General features: G+C 34.7%; 1 protein-coding gene across 1 annotated transcript in view; it reads right to left on the minus strand.

Moving 5' to 3' along the window:
* LOC133329373 (peroxidasin) overlaps window positions 1-17,969 on the minus strand; it is a 47,443-nt gene extending 29,474 nt beyond the window's left edge. Inside the window, exons 1-5 of the mRNA XM_061537849.1 lie at window positions 17,862-17,969; window positions 17,571-17,642; window positions 15,458-15,699; window positions 11,936-12,220; window positions 11,288-11,668 (exon numbers count right to left, since the gene is read on the minus strand). Coding sequence (XP_061393833.1) covers window positions 11,288-11,668; window positions 11,936-12,220; window positions 15,458-15,699; window positions 17,571-17,642; window positions 17,862-17,953 — 1,072 coding nt within the window. The 5' untranslated portion in view covers window positions 17,954-17,969. The remainder of the gene's footprint in view (window positions 1-11,287; window positions 11,669-11,935; window positions 12,221-15,457; window positions 15,700-17,570; window positions 17,643-17,861) is intronic.
* Between the last annotated feature and the right edge of the window lie 361 nt (window positions 17,970-18,330).

Consider the following 18,330-nt stretch of genomic DNA (forward strand, 5'->3'; position numbering starts at 1 on the left):
TTGCATAAACAGAATCTACCCACTCTAATATGAAATCATTTTGCACTCAATCACTTTAATAGAGCTGGGAATGATGTTTAATATCTGTTGTTGATATAATTCGCATGGAACTGTGCGTATAATTCAATTAATGGTATCATTATTATATGCATTGCGGCGCCTATGTTTTAAAGCAATTATTTGTTAAGCGCAAAGGTAACGAAAATATGTCCAAATTAGTTCACGAATTCACAGAATTATTTAGATATAAACAGAATATAATGATAGTTATTTCGACACTTATTTTCAAGGAGTAATTTAAGTATTTTCTCATTTGCAAAAAAATAAAATAAAAAGAACAAAGAAATTTCAACAAGACAACATCAGCCTTTTGCCAACTATCATCTATTTTAGGGGATTTAAAATTTTCCTTGAGAAAGAGAAATATTTGAATTTTTTGAAAAAATGTGAAATTTTGTTTGTAAAAAGTGTGGCCCTACTTATGCAAGAAATATTCATGTGAAGGAAATATTAATTTCATTAATTTTAAAAGTATTATTAAATTCATAATCATTATTTAGTTCACAACCATTATCAAATTAATTTACTTAATAATAATCATTTACTTCATCATACAATTCGTAAAAATAATTGTTATCTTCATTATCTTCATCATCTTCGTCGCCATTATAATTTTCATTTTGGGTAAGAATAAGTAACTCCAATGCAGTCTGTGGCATTTCCTGCATTTTCTTTTTACAACTCTTCCTCTACCTCGAAATAAATGGATCTGAACTTAAAAGAAATCTATTAAAGACGTCTTCTATTGTATTTTCCCGACTGAATTTACGGAAAAGTGCTTCCTATAGCTTTTGAAACCCTTATTTCTGGCTTCCTAAGATTCTTCAGTTAGCTGACCAATAGGCAATGGTGAATAAATACTTCATGTAGAGTAGGAGGCATATAATACAATGGATAATTTTTAACAAATAGCCTTTCAGTGGCTTTAGCGAAATTTGTAATTTTTCAATATTGACCTCAATACCACTAGAAACAACTATTCATATTGTGTGCATATTTTTTTTATCAATTGTAAACCAATTTTTGCAATATCTGCAGATACATTTCAGCATTCTTAAAAAACGCCTTGCCGAATTACCATCGTTTGAGTTTCCAAAGCCTGGTTTTGGTTGGTCAACAATCAATCCAATATTTTCAGCGACTGAAGTTTTTTTTACAAATTCTTTAATAAGTCAAACATGCACCAAAAAGGCAAAAAGATGTTCTGGAATTTTTAAGCTGAAACTTCATATTTTAAAAACCAGTGAGCGGAGCAGTATAGTCGGACGGGCCGACCATATGATACCCTACACAACTTCCACGAAAGTCTAACTTTCTGGGGTTTTATGTTCTGAGGTTGGGCAATATTTCGTGATATTTGCACCCTCATGACGGACTAGAGGTCAACAAATATTACTAATATTCAGTACAGCCTTTCTAATTACTTGTATAGATTCCCTTCACCCTTTGTGTTGTGAAGTTCGGCTATCAAATGTGGCCTATAGATCGACTCCAAATTACACAAAATGTAAGTTTTCGGTCCACTTTAGCCCAAAACTACTATCTGATCATCACCGAAAATTATGGGCGTTGTCCTTGACCATACCTGGATCCTCATGGAAAATTTCAAAGCGATCAGCTCTATATATCCGCCCTCTAGTGCTGCAATTGGTTACTAAATAATATATGAATATATTATATTGATATACTATCAACATTTTGAGTCTATGTCCTTCAGGAGTAAATATATACGGTATAGAATACAAATTTTGTCATTTTTCACACAAAAGTCAGGGTCCATTTGACACGCTAAATATTGACCGATCTTTATCAAAACAGGCACTCTTATTCTTTGGCCATATCCCCTTCATATTTCTACAAACACCGTAGGTAGACGCATCATAAAAAATGTTCACTTTTAGAAGTATTAATTAAAAAAATTATCACTGGATATATGTAAAATTTGGCAATTAGTGATGTAGAATTTTATCTTCTTTCACCCGGCACCAAATATGGTTATTAAAGTTAAAGTTCATTTTTTGAATTAATCGCCACTTTGCCTACCGCCCAACCCAGCGTATGATGGGACAAGGAGTAATAAGTTCATTAAAATCACATTTGGGGCGTTTATGTGGGGCAATATCAAAACATGCACTCAGAGACCCCTTTTTCTATACCAGTACTTTTAAAACATGTGTTTCAAATGTTGGCAGCCTAGTTGTTCGACAGTAAAATTGTTTTTATCCAATATTAGGGTAAATACCCTGATATTTACCCACGTGTTTAATTTATTATAAAACTATCCATTTTGAATCGATTTGATAACAGAAACCCGGAAATAGGGTTCAAAAATGTTGTATCGGGGTATTTACAGTACACAGACACATTAGTCTCAGTTTGATTCGTTTAATAAATGGTTGTCTCAATCGAACAAGCATTACACTGCGATACGTTTCGCCAAACCTAAGCTCAATCGAACAAGCATTGCACTGCGATACGTTTCGCCAAACCTAAGCTCATTCGTATCATAAACGCGGCCTGCACTTTGTTTTCAACATAACATGGATTGACAAGCATAAATAGTTTCAGAAAGTGATTCGATGCAAATTTTCAAAAATAACAATGCCAGTTGCAAACATATGCACAAAGCCATAGTAGCCTGTGCCACAGTGTGGTGAAGGCTTTAAAAAGGAAGTCTTAATGTTGGGTGCTGTTTGTAAAAGTGTAACGCCTTTTTTTCATCTACCATCAGTGTCAGACCTGAATGAATGAGTTTGCACAGAAACGAATTTGCACAAATTCGGAGTTCAATCAAAAAGCATTATGGTACCGTACCATAGTGTTCTACACGGTGGAACTCTACGAGATTCAAAATGAAACGTTCGGTAATGGGTATAAATATGTGTTGTTTTTTATCGTGATCATTGAAATTGTGTAAATGTGAAATGCTTGACACTTTTAGAAGCCACCATAAGAGTCTAAACGCAACCAGAGAGTCACGAGTCAGCGTCATACTTTTTCGCCGGCGTGAAAACCAAACGAAAGAGTTAGCGTTAGCGGCACAAAATGTCAATTATTTGTTTTCATTTTCTGACAGAAAATTTTACGTTGTGCAAACCAAAATCAATTTATTATTTAATAAACAATAATGTCAAGGAATTTGGATAAAATTATTGAAAAAAATATTTTTCTTCCATTTTATTAATAATTCATTAAAAAACATCCACAATCTTTGAAAATATTTGTTTTTTTAACAGTACTGCCATATGTTTTGATATAAATTATCATTAAAATTTGGCAGCACTGTTGATTTTTACCTAAAATATGGCAACTCAATTGAGAGCAAGTGAGAAATTTTGAGTATGACGCTGAGCAAAAATGAATAAAATCTATTCTAGCGTCATGCCGCTAGACGCGAACGTCAGCCGTCGCGATTTCCCGTTGCCTATAAGAAACACACGGCAAACGACTGTCGCTGACTCTAGACTCTATGGTTGCGTTTAGACTCTAAGGTGGAGTGTCTATTAAATTTGTCATTCCGTTTGCAACACCTCGAAATATTCATCGGAGATGCCACAAACTGATCTGAATAAAATTCTTTGTGGGTTTACACATGTCCGTCTATTGGAAATACGATAGAGATCGTAATATTTAAGGTAGAGCTCCAATGGTATATTTTGCTGTAGCCCAACGGTACCCCCAATATTCGTTACTTTGGAGGTTTTCGACACGTTTTTCTAATCGAATAGTAAATAATTTGGTAATTTAGGTTGCAGTTGTATAGCACATCTCATTATCAAAAATAAATATATAGCGCCCCAAGTTTCAGGGTAACCCCTATATAATGGTATCTCCTAGGATTCTGTATTTTGGATACGTTTTCCGACGAACTTGGCTGTAATTTTGTATATTGGACTCTCGTTGCAAGGCACATTTCCGTACTAAAAATGATCAATATTGTTCCACGTTTCAGGGTAACCCCATAATATGGTACCCCTAATATGGGGATTTTAAGACGCTTTTTAATAAAAATTGGTTCAAATCGGACATTCCAATAGCCTGATATTGGACTTATAAATATTGCAAATTTCAACCATTTGTGTAGGAGGAGTTGACTAGACCAGAAGGAGTTGGCCTATGGGTCCAATAGGTTGAGCAAAGTTTGGTTCAAATCAAATTTTCAAATATTGAAAATTTCCACCATTTGTGTGGAAGGAGTTGACCTATGGGTCCCATCTTCCAACTTGATCAAGGCTTGGTAAAGATAATAGGTTGTACAAAGTTTAGTTAAAATCGGATAGTCCGATTGCATGTAATTATAACATTAATTTATTTCACAATTTTCACCATTTTGTGGGGGAGGTACCAGAAGGAGTGGGCCGTTATTCCTCATCTTCGAACTTAAACTAAGTTTGGAAGAAATATTTCGATGTGCAAAGTTTGGATCAAATTGATTATTCCCTTCAAGAGTTATCGTGCGCACCAGTCAGCCAGACAGACAGACGTACATGTGTAAATCGACTCCAAATTTTCTGAAACGGATTTGGTCCAAAGAAACATCGGGGTCTAAAACCAATATTTCGATGAGGCACATTTTCACCGTATCAAAGTGTATATACCCTCATTAGCCATGATGCTCAGGGTATAAAAACATATATGCATGTTGCGCAGGGTGGTTGGTACATATAACGGCTGAAATTAATAATGTTCTGGTTTTATTAAGATTAATATATATTTTTGTTTCTCTTTTTGTCATTTTAATCCTTATTTAAATATTTATTTACAATTGTAATCCATACTTTAAAAAATGTTTTTTTTTAACTACTTTATTAAATTAAAATGTATTTTAATGACATCAGAAAATTGGCGACCGATGAACACACACACACAAATGTGTTTGTGCATTAAATATTTTAATTAATATGTATAAGTATCATCAGAGAATTTGTCTCTTTGAGTGTGCATGTATGTATATGTGTAATATTTCGAGTGCTCTTGACTCGGATGCAAAAACCACAACAATGTTGCAAGTCAATTAAATACATAAATTATGTAAAAGCTGCAATGCAACTATGTATGTCGACAAAAAAAAACGTGCCACAATTCTAACCACTCATAACAATTACACTCCACTTTGCAGCAGACAAAAAGTCAGGACATTTTGAGGTTATTACTGGTTCTCGGGAAGGGGGTATTGCAAAATGTCCAAATTGCAAGCCATTTCGAGTAATCAAAGACAATCTGTTGCAATATATGTCGCAAAAACACGTAGACAATTAGAACGAAAACCGAAGGCAGGAACAGAAAAATCACAAATTGTGGTGAAGCGTACAACACGTTCCAAAAGCTAGCTTTGTTCGTGTTTGCATATGTGACGCCTACACATCTGTTATAATGTCTGAATTTTATTACAATTATTATCATTAAATGCACATTGTCACACTTGGCTCTTTGGGTTGGTAACATTTGAAAATATGCAATTGAAATAAAATTGTATGCGTTCAACACACCGGGTGTTATGGGCTATTTGTGACATGGAAAAGAAAAACAATTATATATTAATAGTTAATTTTGCTGATCATATAAGATCACTTTTTGGGTTTGTCTGCCCATGTTAGTTTTAGTGTACCGGACCGGACAACAAAAGATGTAGTGTTGCACACCTTGGTAAACTAAATAATGTAGGGCAACGCGGTCGGAACACTAACAGATTTTTAGTGCTACGACCGCGGTATATTACGTAGTGCTCCACTGGTCAGTGTTGCCAAAACTTTGTTGAGGAAAACTGCTAGATTTTGTTGAAAAAAAAATGCTAGAAAGTGCTAAAAAATTTAAAAAAGTGCCAGAAAAAAGTGCTAAAAATTTCTAGAACAAAACTTTTAATATTTAATAATGAAATATTAATCAGAAACCCCATTTATTCTTCTATTCGGCTATTCGTTGTCGATTTAGCCATGTCCGTCGCATTGAAGACAGAGCTTTGGAATTTTGCACATACGTTGGTACTACTTCTATGAGATTTGATATTGGAAATGGAATATATCGGTCCTTTTTGGGTACACCATACCCCAATATTTTTTTAAGCTTTTAGGCACATTTTTGTTTTTCAGTTTGTAACTCATCGAAATAATCATTTCCGACCCTATAAAGTATATATATTCTTGATCACCGACGATATAGCCATATCCGTCTGAGGACAATTTGGTACATTGAGTTCTTATTCGGTAGCAAATATCTCCACTAAAAATTATAAATAGGGGTCCATATTTTCGGATAGCCCACATATAAGGGTACCCCCAATTTTGCGGTATTTTGGGGGGTTTGATCGCAGTTTTCGACCGAATTCGCTGGAATTCGGTACTTTGAGTTCTTATTGGGTAGAAAATCTCTATATCTACATGAACGCGGTTTTCAACCGAATTGTTCTACCTGGTTATATAGTCTTCTTACTAGAACTTATCAATATTGGGCTACTTTTAAAGGTAGCCCTCATCAATTGCATTGGTTTCAATTTGATTGTTTATATTTTGATGAGTAAAAAATCTCCTTATGAAAAATTATTAATATGGGTCCATATTTAGGGGTAGCCCTCACAGAGCGGTACCCTCCCCTTATTCGACATTTTGGGGACGTCGGACACGCAACCGAATTGACTATTTTTTTTTTCTTTTTTTTGATGGGGTTTGAAATCTTCCTACTAAAATATAAATGCTAATAATGACCAAATTTGGTTAAGGTAAAGAACTGTAATTTCACACTGCGTACAAATATGAAGACAATAATCAATCTTCGTTCCATTTGTGTACTTTTAAGGGTTTATAATCTCATTACCAACAGCGACTTTAATATACAAAAATATGTTTGCCGGAATTTTTCTATTTTGGTCCTTATTATGGCACAATCCCAATGCAAATGGGTACGCTCGCCTTTTCGGTAATCTAAAGTGGATATAACTTGGCATTCGGGATTCCCGCTGAATAAAAAACTTGTTTTCAGAAAGTTCCAACATAATTCATGTTCATTATTTTTACATCGCTCTCATAAAATGTACAACTTAATTTGGTTTTTCAAATTAATTTCTTGCAGCACATTGCACAATCACGGGGCATACACCAAATTTCAAAGACGTTGATATTTTGACACAAGAAAACAATTACAAACGACGATTTACTTTAGAAATGCTTAATATAATAAATGTACCACAAGAGAAGAGAATGAATTACAAGACTGACACGGACCACTGTGCACATATGTATAGAAATTTAGTTCATAAGCACAGACGAATTAGAGTTTAGTTTAGCATAGACGGTGTAACAAACATGTAGCTTCTCTCAAAACGTAATATTTGTGTTATATTATTCTGTGAAAACCTTATTAAATAATTGTATCTTTTAGTATTTCCCTGAAGATGACTGTCGAAGACAGTCGAAATATTGGAAAATAAAAATATAAAAAAATCAGAAATCATAATACAGAATTTTATTTAACCTTGAGCCGAACCAAATCCAAACAAGAAAAATAATACATCACAGGTTAACAAAAACAACAAAACAATTACAAAATGCTAAAAAAAGTGCTAGGTGCTAGATCAATTTTGAGTTAATGAAGTAGATTTGTTCTACATTAGACTTCATTTTGTGTGAATATCCAAATCACTGTTTTCAAATTCTGTTGAAACCCTTCAAAATATCGATAATATCACCATATAGTATTGACAAAAAATAATTTTTGCAGTTATTCTTCAGAACGATATCAAATATTGAGATATATGATATTATTTTTATTATTTTGTGTTTAAATTGCTCGTAATTGAACTGATAGCCACACAGTCATATTTAGTTCAATCATAAATATCCGATGGGAATTTGTTTCCCATGGAATGCAATTTACATATGGGTACAATCGTACAAATTAAAAACAAATCCACACAGATGTGAATTTGGCATATTTTGAGGTATGTGCACACATGTGTTTAAGATTTTTTAATAAAAATACATAATAGGGGAGACTGGGGCACCTTCGGCACTTTTTGTTTAGAGCTTTATATCTCAGCACTTATTCGACATATATAAAAACTTTATTATAAAAACTAGTACCAAAAGGACATAAAAAATTAGTATTAGTTAAACATTTTAACAGTTTTGTAAAAAAAGTCAAATTCGCCAAATGTGCCCCAACCCAGGGTAGCTTCGGCATTTGATGGGGCGCATTCGGCATCATAGTCATAGCCTGGTAATTATCATCGCTATCAGTCTGGTTGAAATTCAGATCCTCTACAGGCTATATTTGGTTTTGATACGTGACACAATGTTTGAATTTTAGGGCTACATTTTCTAGCGGCGGACGTTGATATCTCAAGGTCGCACACACAATCGGAAATAGGTTTTTTCTATCGCATATTCGTCAATACAAGCATGTTTAGTCATATATATTTATTTTCAAACCATATTAAAAGATTATTTTTAAAGACAAACTCAAAAATATTTTAAGGAAATAATATTGCACTAACTGTATATGACCGAATGTGTCCCACTTTAAAAAGCAGAATCTACCCCGAATGTACTTTTTATAGTTTTGTTTCATTTTTTTCTATCAGTCTTATAAAAACATTATATTTTTAAATAATTCTATAATAATACACATCGTAATTAACCACTTTTAAATAATATTGTCATAAAATTTGAAAAGTTTTATAGACGAAATACTTACGAAATGGAATGGATATATTACAAAAACATCTGCTAAAATACAAAAACTCGTGCATCTAAATAAGTTTATTAGCTAGAAATTTGTGACAGTTATTTATTTCGACCTATGTAACCTATGTATCGAAACTAGTGATGTACGGTGAGAGCTTCATATCGAAAACGCGATTGCCGAAGGTGCCCCAACTAGTTTGTTATAGTTTATCCGATTAGAAATTTGGAATGTTGTACCATATTGAGTCTATAATGACGTGTGTTAAGAATTTTAAAAATCGATCCAACTTTATATGTTCTCCAATTTTGTCTAAATGGTGCACCAAAGCCCCTATATTGAAATTGGTTCAGATTTAGGTAAAGATCCTATATATATATATATATATATAACACAAATCTAGTTCTATCCTAATGTTTGTACCATTTATTACCTATTGTACTCTTGTAGTACTTATTTCGTAGACTAATTTCAAATATCGTGATTCGAACTCTACAGGTTCACCCAAATTAAAAATTTACCAAATATAAATGCAATAGAAATCATATTTCCTAATTTCAGAATTCCAGACCGATCGCCCCACCAAATTATGTGCAATTTAGAAAACATCAGTATGAATTTCCAAAACATCTTATATAGTCCAATCCTACAAACCAACAGTGATTCTAAATTCAACTCTCAAGATTCCAGCTCTATCGGTTCATCCAAATTCACATTTGGTAGCATTTTGTACACATTAGTACAATCTTCCAAAACTTCCTGCAACTTCTTAAGAATTTTTCAAAACTACCTACATATATCATACTATCGGTTCATGCACAATTGAAAATGTACAACATTTAGTACACATTAGTATGCATTTTCAAAACTTTCTAACCAGTCCAATCCTGCATCCCAACAATGATCATAACTCAAAATTTCTGGATCTCAGCGGTATCGGTGCTACCATTTAGTATCCATGGGTATGAATTTCCAAAACTACATGCATACACCAATCCTACACTCCAACAGCAAACTTATTTCCAAATGAATTTCTATTGGTTCACCCAAAAAAACTTTCGGTACTATTTGTTCCACAGAACAAATTTCTAAAACTTCCTGCATATCCCAATCCTACACCCCAACTAACTCCAACTTTCAGGATTGCAACTCTATCTGTTCACCAAAAATCCAAATTTTACTAGAGTACTATTTTGTACTTTTCGTACACATAAGTAAGTAAATTTCTAAAACTACCTACATTTCGCTACACTCCGACGGCAATGTTAATTTCAAATTTCAGGATTTAAGCTTCACCCGTTTCTCTAAATTCAAGCTGTACCAAATTTAGCACGATTTAGTACTTTTCGTATACATGATTACACGCTTTCAAAACTACCTCCTTTTATCGACCCTACGTCTTAATCTTGATTCGCATTCCAAATTTCAAGTTCACATGTTACGATATTGCAACAAATTTGGTACATTTTAGTACTTTTCGGATATTTATAGTTAGATTTTTCAAAAGCTTTTTGGTACATCTAACCTACACTCCATCAGTGGCCCTCAATCCAAATTTCAGAGTTTTAGCTACCCCGGTTCGTCAAATATAAATGGTACCACATTGAGTACTTTTCGTGCCGTTCTAGTGGGTAAGCCAAGAGTGACCCTCACGCCAAATTTCAAGATTCTATCTTCAGCCGTTTCGTCTGGTCGTTAATGAATCTTTAAGTCACTCAGTAAATCAGTCAGGAAGTCAGTCAATTACTTTAGTATAGGTATGTATGTGTTTGTTCGTCCTATTTTCTGTAAATTTTGCACTTAACTCCCATCGTTTCTCCGAATCAGACTATATTTGAGTGTTATATTTTGTTGAAATCGGTTCAGACTTACTCGTAGATATACAGTGAGTCACAGTCAAATGTATCCAAGTATTTTGAAAATCAAAACTCAAAAATTGATATTGAATTTATATAAATATTGGTTAATTTATTTGCTTAATTCTAATTAAGGATGTCCATGGCCACATATAAAAAATTATAATGAAAAAGCCAAGTGGATACTTTTGACTGTGACTCACTCTAGTTCGATCGATTTCATGTAGATGGTGCTACGATAACAATAATATTTTTCACGGGGTTATTTTGCATAGAAGAGCAAATTTATTAGAAAAGGACGTATTTGGGGACTTGGTTTAAATCGGTACCCTACAATAAGAATCTTAGGAGCATCTCTTGTATATACTCAAAATGGTGAAAGGTATCATATAGTCGTTCGAATTTTAAATTTTCCCTACTGGTTATTTTACTTTTTTCCTATTTCCGCCGTTATTTTCACAACAAAATATGCCGAAATTTACATTGTATATTGAAATGGATGCGATAGAAAATCCGCCTGCAACATTGTTTTATGTAAATCACTACAAATGTAACATTTCACTAGAATGCCACACTTTTCGTTTTTATTTGCACTTTTTTAGGTTTTTTCTTTTTCAACAAACACATTACATTTATATAAAGAACACAACGCCTCCACACACACACACACAATCATATCCATTAATAACTCTTACCTTTTACATCAATATTGGCGCTAGCCTGAACACTGCCTAGGGCATTGGTTGCCTCACAGCGATATGTACCAGCCTGCAATAGTGTGGGCTTAACAATAACTAAACTTCCGTTGGCCTGTATACGCAATGCATCTGTGGACTGTGCTACTAGACGACCATTGAAATACCACAGTATCTCAGGGACGGGTAGACCCGTAGCCAAACAATCCAATCGGACTGGATCACCATTTAGGGCGACAATTGCATCCGATGGCGAGAGAATAAATACTGGCGCCTGGGGCTGAGGTTGCTGTGTTGTCGGTTGTCGTGTTGTTTGTGTTGGCCTCGATGTCTGTCGTTGTGCGTCCGAGTTTATTGTTCGTGGCGTTTCAATAGGACGGTGCCAAGTGCTAAAGGGTTCTAACTGCTGCTCGAAACCAGCATTGCTATTGTAAGCGTTGTTGTTTTCATTGTCACTAGTGTGTGTTATATCCGGATAAAGCATAGCATTTGTACGATAATGCTCCATTCCGTTGGGTGGTAGTGGCTGAGATGGTGGTTGTGGTTGATTCCATAGATGATTATTGTTGTTACTATTACTGATATAATGATAGTTGTCGTTGTTGTTGTGTCCGTTTGAGTTGCTATTGTCCAGTCCATGAATGGGAATATTATTGTCCACTACCATGCGAATGGGCTGGGTTCTTGTCTCGCCAACTTCATTGCGTCCAATGCACTCATAAATTCCAATATCATTTGCATTGACATCGTTTATTTTGAGGGTGCCCGTGGGCATCACCTGCATTTTGGGCGCATAGTCCTGTGAGATTTCGTTGGTGTTTTGCATCCATATAATTTCCGGCTGTGGATCTCCAACCATGCGACATGGTAATTCAACGCTTTCACCTGCTGTTAAATGCATGTCAAGCGGTGCTGTGACAATTTCCGGTTTTTCTGAAACGACAACGAGACGGACAAAAAAAAAGAATATTAAAAAAAATGAAGACACAAAAAAATTTCAAAACTGAAAATATAAATGAACTCAATAGCTGTTCTACAATTGTTAGTGATGGTTCGTTTAATCGTAGTTTATTGTTGGTGCTGATAAATATTCACCGTCTGTAGCGCGAAGTAAAGTCAGCCACTGAATTCCGCGTTTATATTTTCGAAAGCTATAGCCAGACAGTGTTTTTTACAAAATTCGAACACCTACAAAATTGAATGTGTATCTGGAACAAGGTAACCGTAAGATATCATATGATGCCTTCAAGGTGTCATCAGTATATACCACAATAACTTGTTGGAGATTAAATGTGTCGTACAACTAAAATATATTTTTTCTCCATAAACAAATTTGATATGATCCCTTATTAAGGGTATATGAGTTTTCTTGTCGACTACCTTATTTTGTTTGTTGGATTGCCGAACATTTGCGGAAACTTATCCACGTAAGACATAAGTTTTAATAAAGCCCCACATAAGGTTCGGATTTCGGGTAAATAAAAAACGTTTTCTAGATAATTTTTCAATATAGGTTAATGTTTGAAAACAGTCCCTCACATTTAGTTTGGAATAATATTCCTTCTAGAGCATGAAGAAACTCCTACCACATAATCCACATATAAATATGCTCACCACGTGACAGAGGGCATAAAAGTTCGTTTTCACTTGTTGGTATTTTGACAATATTGACAATATTGATATTGACAATATTTGTTGTTCTCCCCAGCTGTTTAATGTAGAATATTCTTGTTGGTACTTTAGTTTTTCGAGGGATAAGAAACTCCTAGTAAAATATTTTCAATGTGGGTCCATGTTTTAACATATTCCCAATGTCTGGTGTAGCCCCCATATAACGGTGCCCCCAGTATTTGGTATTCTAGGGATTTTGGACACGTTTTTCAACCGAATTGGCTGTAATTTAGTATTTTGTCACATCTCTCTCTTTTAAAAATATCATTATTGATCTCCGTTTCAATTTTCTCACGTATTTTTCGGTATGTCCTATCATAACATGAGTTTTCGTCCGGGTAGATAAATCTTTTTATACCCTCCACCATAGTATAAAGGGTAGATTAATTTTGTCATTTCCGACCCTATAAAGTATATATATGTATATATATTCTTGATCAGGGTAAAATTCAAAGACGATCCAGCCATGGCCGTCCGTCTGTTGTAATCACGCCATATTTTATATTAAACTAGTTATCTGATTTGTTTCACGTTTTGGGTTTGGTTCTAAGACCCTGTTGTAATCATTTCACTTGCGCAGGATATCCAGATAAAAAAACAACAACGTAAGGTTCGATAATGAACTATAATAAACTATTGCCCGCATTTAGGCGGACAATAGAAGGAGTGGACAGATATTCCTCAACTTCGAACTTGAACTAAGTTTGGAAGAAATAATAAGATGGGTAAAGTTTGGATGAAATGTTTTTTAAGTGATTATTTATACTCTTTCGAGTCGAGCTTGATGATCTAAGTTTTGCAATGAAAAGGAAAGCCAGGAGAAGAACCTACGTACCCACCATTATGCGACGCGTTTCGCCGTTGGTTAAGCGGCTCATCAGGCATATTGGGCTATGAGGCTTTACAGAGGTCGTACGTTGATAACTTGTATTTATTCCGCCCTGATGCGAAACTTGCATTTGCGAATTAAATTCAAATTTGTCAAAGTTCGACATTTGTCTTCATTCTAGAAACAGTACTTTTCAACGCAGATTTTTGTTGTAGCGATGGATAATTAATCCACACACCTACAATTTCTTCCATGGTATACACATGTTTTTGCGCAACCGTTTTGGAAGTGTGTTGATGGCTCAGAATGTTAAGTGGTCTGGCAACATTTGTGTTGCTGCGAGGACCTAGGTTCGAGCCCTAGCCGTGCGCGGCTGAAATTAATATTAGTTATTTGAATTTTGCCTTGTAAGGACAGTGATCATTTGAAAGTAATTTTAAGTGATTATTTATACTCTTTCGAGTCGAGCTCGATGGATGAAATGAAAATTTTCTGAAATGGATTTGGTCCAAAGAAACATGGGGTTTAGAACCAATATTTCGATGAGGTGCATAATTGCCCATTAACAATTTCTGAAATTTGTATTATGGTTTATATTATGGTTTATGGTAATTGGTTTGTAGTAATGTCGATTTATGTCCACCTTTTGGTATGTTCCCTATATTTTAATTTCAAGTGCCTGTCATTATATCTATGGTGGAGTGTATCCAAAGTTCGTCCCGGCCGGTTCGTAACGCTTTTTCTTGTTTAAATTAAATTCGTATAACCATACTTAATAACTGTAAAAAAATCCCGAAAGTTTTTCGATTAATTTGATTAAACAAAATGTTACAAATATTGTTGTATTCACTTCCTAATTACAGATAAAAATTCAACTTGACCACATATTATTCTATCCTTTTAAAGTATATATAAACTTCCCTTTTTCTCACACGTGTAATTCAATTTTAATTTCACTTTAAGAACACTTAAGGATTGTAATCCATCACTCATGTTGAGAGAGCCTGAGTGTATTTGTCTGTAGGAGTATTGAAAAACTCAAATTGCTTTCCATACGACTTGATGTAAAACAATTATTTGCACTAAACACAAGATGCCATCGATATCTTCTTTATTCTGTTACCGATTGAATTGCTACTACCCTTTTACCAATGCGAAACCATTACAGCTACACAATCAATGTGTAAATGTTTTGTTGTCAGAACTGGAAAGTTTGAATTTATTAATCGACATTTTTTACAGGAAAAAATGTGTGGTAAGTAATTGATAATAATTAAATTAAAAAACGCATAGAAATCTGAAAGGATGCAGAAAAATCGGAAATGGCAAATAGGGTCCACTGTGCGAAAAGTAACAGAAGATCCTATTAAAATATCCGAAAAGATGTCTGCACAGTACGCTTAGCTTTACATGCTTGGGAAGTTTCAGAACCACACATAAATTAAATAAATACCCGTTCATGTTCTGATATGATTTATTGTAACTTTCGATCCATCGATAATTCCCACATTCTAAATAATCGGGTATTTTCCAATTGTCATTCCTATTTTCAAATGTTAGTGATTTGAAAAGCTATCAATTTCTGATCATGTGTGTACATACGAACGAGCTAACGATAGGGAAACATGTATGCGAATAATCAAACGATATCACAAGGATATTGTACTTACTGCAGTGGAAATGGGATTCCCGTAATCCGTTAAAGCCATAACGATACAATGTGGCCGGTGTTTCACAAGTCAATGCGATGGTGATGAGTTTACGTTGCGGATGCTGTTGATAGTGACGCCACAATGAGTAAATGCCGCAATTACAGTCGATTGGATTGTCTTCGAGGCGTAGGCGTTTCAAACTTGGCAACCGTGTGAATGCATCTGGCGGTAGATTAGTGAGTTTGTTTTTAAACATGAAACTGTGGGTGTCGACAAGCAATACAATCGGGATATAACGGTAGCAGCGGTGCAGCAGAGTTGAAGGATATCATCGACACCATCATCATCATTATCGTCGTCGTCGTTATCAGCAGCATTATTAACAGGAAGACGGCAGATGAACCATTAGTAATGTCATCGACATTTAAATCAGGAGATTGAAAGTAGAACAAGTGGAAAAATTAAAACGTTTAAACGATATAACAACGATAAATGTACGGGTATATATTAAAATATGTGATGATGCTATGAAATAAAAAAAATGTGATATATATTTTACTTATCAGATTATAATACTACGTCCATTTAGCAATTTTCGTCAATCACGATAGAGCCTGCAATATGAATGATAGGCTCATATGAGCATTTTTGACAAAATTTTTGGTCTAACATTTGGAGTAGCCAGTTTACGTTTTGGTATAGCTCCCATAGAATGGTAACATCGCATATTCGGCATTTTGAAGACTAAAACATTTTAGCACCGATGTGGCTGTAATTTGTTATAAAGGCTTATGTAACGCAGACCATGTATTGACATAACCACCATATAAAGGTAGCCCCATCTTGTCAGTATTTTGAAGGATTTTTGTTTGATTTCCCCCTGTAGGGTAGAAAAAATATTGTGTCGAAAATTGCTTTATAGATACAAGTTTGCTATAATTGCACATAAATGTTACACCCTTTATTATAACGCACAACACGTGATGGAGGGAAGAAAAAATTCGGCACGACCGAACTTGACGACGTTTTTACACCCTTCATCACACTGTGGTAGAGGGTATAATGTATTTGTGCAAATGTTAGTGACAGGCAAAAGGAATCGAGATAGACGCATGGTTCCTTTTGAGAATAGCATAGAATCACATTCTGAGTCGATTTATGCATGTCCGTCTCTCCGTCCGTCTGTCCATGTATTTTTGTGAGCAAAGTATAGATCGCATTTATGATCCGATTTGGATGAAATTTAGCATATGTCGCTTGTTTGGCCCAAAGACGAACCCTATTGAAATTGAAAAAAAAACGGTTCAAATTCAGACCGTACAGATCGCATTTACAATGCGATTTGGATGAAATTTGGCACAGGCCACTTGTTTGGGCCAAGGACGAATCCTATTGAAATTGGAGAAAATCGGTTCATATTTGTGTAAATGGAGCACCATACTGCTAATATTTGTCTTATTGAGACAAAATTTTGCAAAGCGTATTGAAAATACTACAGATTGACGTCAGTGAAGTTTTGTTGAAATTGGATCAGATTTGGGTATAGCTCGTCCAATTTTAAGCACCATTTACAAAAAATGTTTGTCCAATTGTTAAAAATTTTTGTGCAAAGAGAACCAGAAATGTACACTTTCTAATGCCGTTGGAATTTGCGGACTCCGATGTTCCAGTAAGGAGTTATCGTGCCCGCCATCAAAACCAAGAAATTTATTCATTCACAAACAAATGTTATCTCTTGACCATAGTGTAATGTGCAATGTCGAGCAATGTTGATTTGAAAATGTATATTTTTTCTGTGATTATTCGAGAATATAATAGCTTTTGTGAAGTCATTCTGAGCTGCAGATAGCGGTTCGAAATCTTCCGCCCAGAACCGCCGGCTACAGAACTATGGAGTTTCTCATCGTCTTTTCATCATTATCCTTTTACATTGGTCATGGCAGAAAATCAATTCACCATTATTCGAGTGCCTCATATAGTCGGATCCACACTAGTCTGGGCATTTCCTAATGATAATAACACTAATGGCTAAAAACTTGTCCGGCTTGAATTACACCATACATGAATGGTTATCCTTGGTTCTGGATGTTTTAACACAAAATTATTCAATGAATAGTAGAATGGTACTTACATGCGATTCAAAACCGGTAGATTGGCAAATGTATCAGCATCAATTTGCCAGATATTATTGCTTTCCAGATAACTTTGAGATTGTACAGCAGCCGTCGGAGAGTGAACATGAAAAGAGTGTTGAAAAAAAAGACAAAATCAAATGAATTTCAGTTCATATATCATTTCCATTCTGAATGCTATGCCAAATGTGTATGTACATTTACATCTGTCGTTTTCTATGCCTACATATGTATGTATGTACATCGACGACCATAGATACCATATATGCTGGACTAACAATCATACTTACACTCCCTCCAGTTGTTTCAACGGTTGGAAAATGTTCTTCGATAGACGGGTGAGTTGATTTGAGTTGAGATAAAGGAAACGTAATGATGGCATTCCTTCAAATGATCCATCCTCCAAGTGGGCAATTTCATTACCATTAAGAAAAAGTGTAGTCACCTGTGAAAGTCCATAGAAAGCCCTACTGGGTATCTCGTTAATGTTGTTGAAGCGCAAATCTCTGTAAAGAATGAACGAAAAAACGAAAAATTAATAAATTTAATGACCAAATTATTACAGTTAGCAATTCCTGTGAAATGAACGGGTTCGTTCCCACAATATAAATACATTTCATAATTATTCATACTATTATAGTATTTATATCTAAAATTAATGGGATGCTCCTAGGAGAAAACTTATGTTATGATAGGACCTTGAAAATACCGACAAAAGTCGTGAGAAAAAGCTTATGTTGTTATTGAAAACATGTGTCC

Source organism: Musca vetustissima, unplaced genomic scaffold (genome assembly GCF_032173495.1).
Source record: "Musca vetustissima isolate MV318-11 ecotype Yass unplaced genomic scaffold, APGP_CSIRO_Mvet_v1 utg2026, whole genome shotgun sequence".
Classification (NCBI taxonomy): domain Eukaryota; kingdom Metazoa; phylum Arthropoda; class Insecta; order Diptera; family Muscidae; genus Musca; species Musca vetustissima.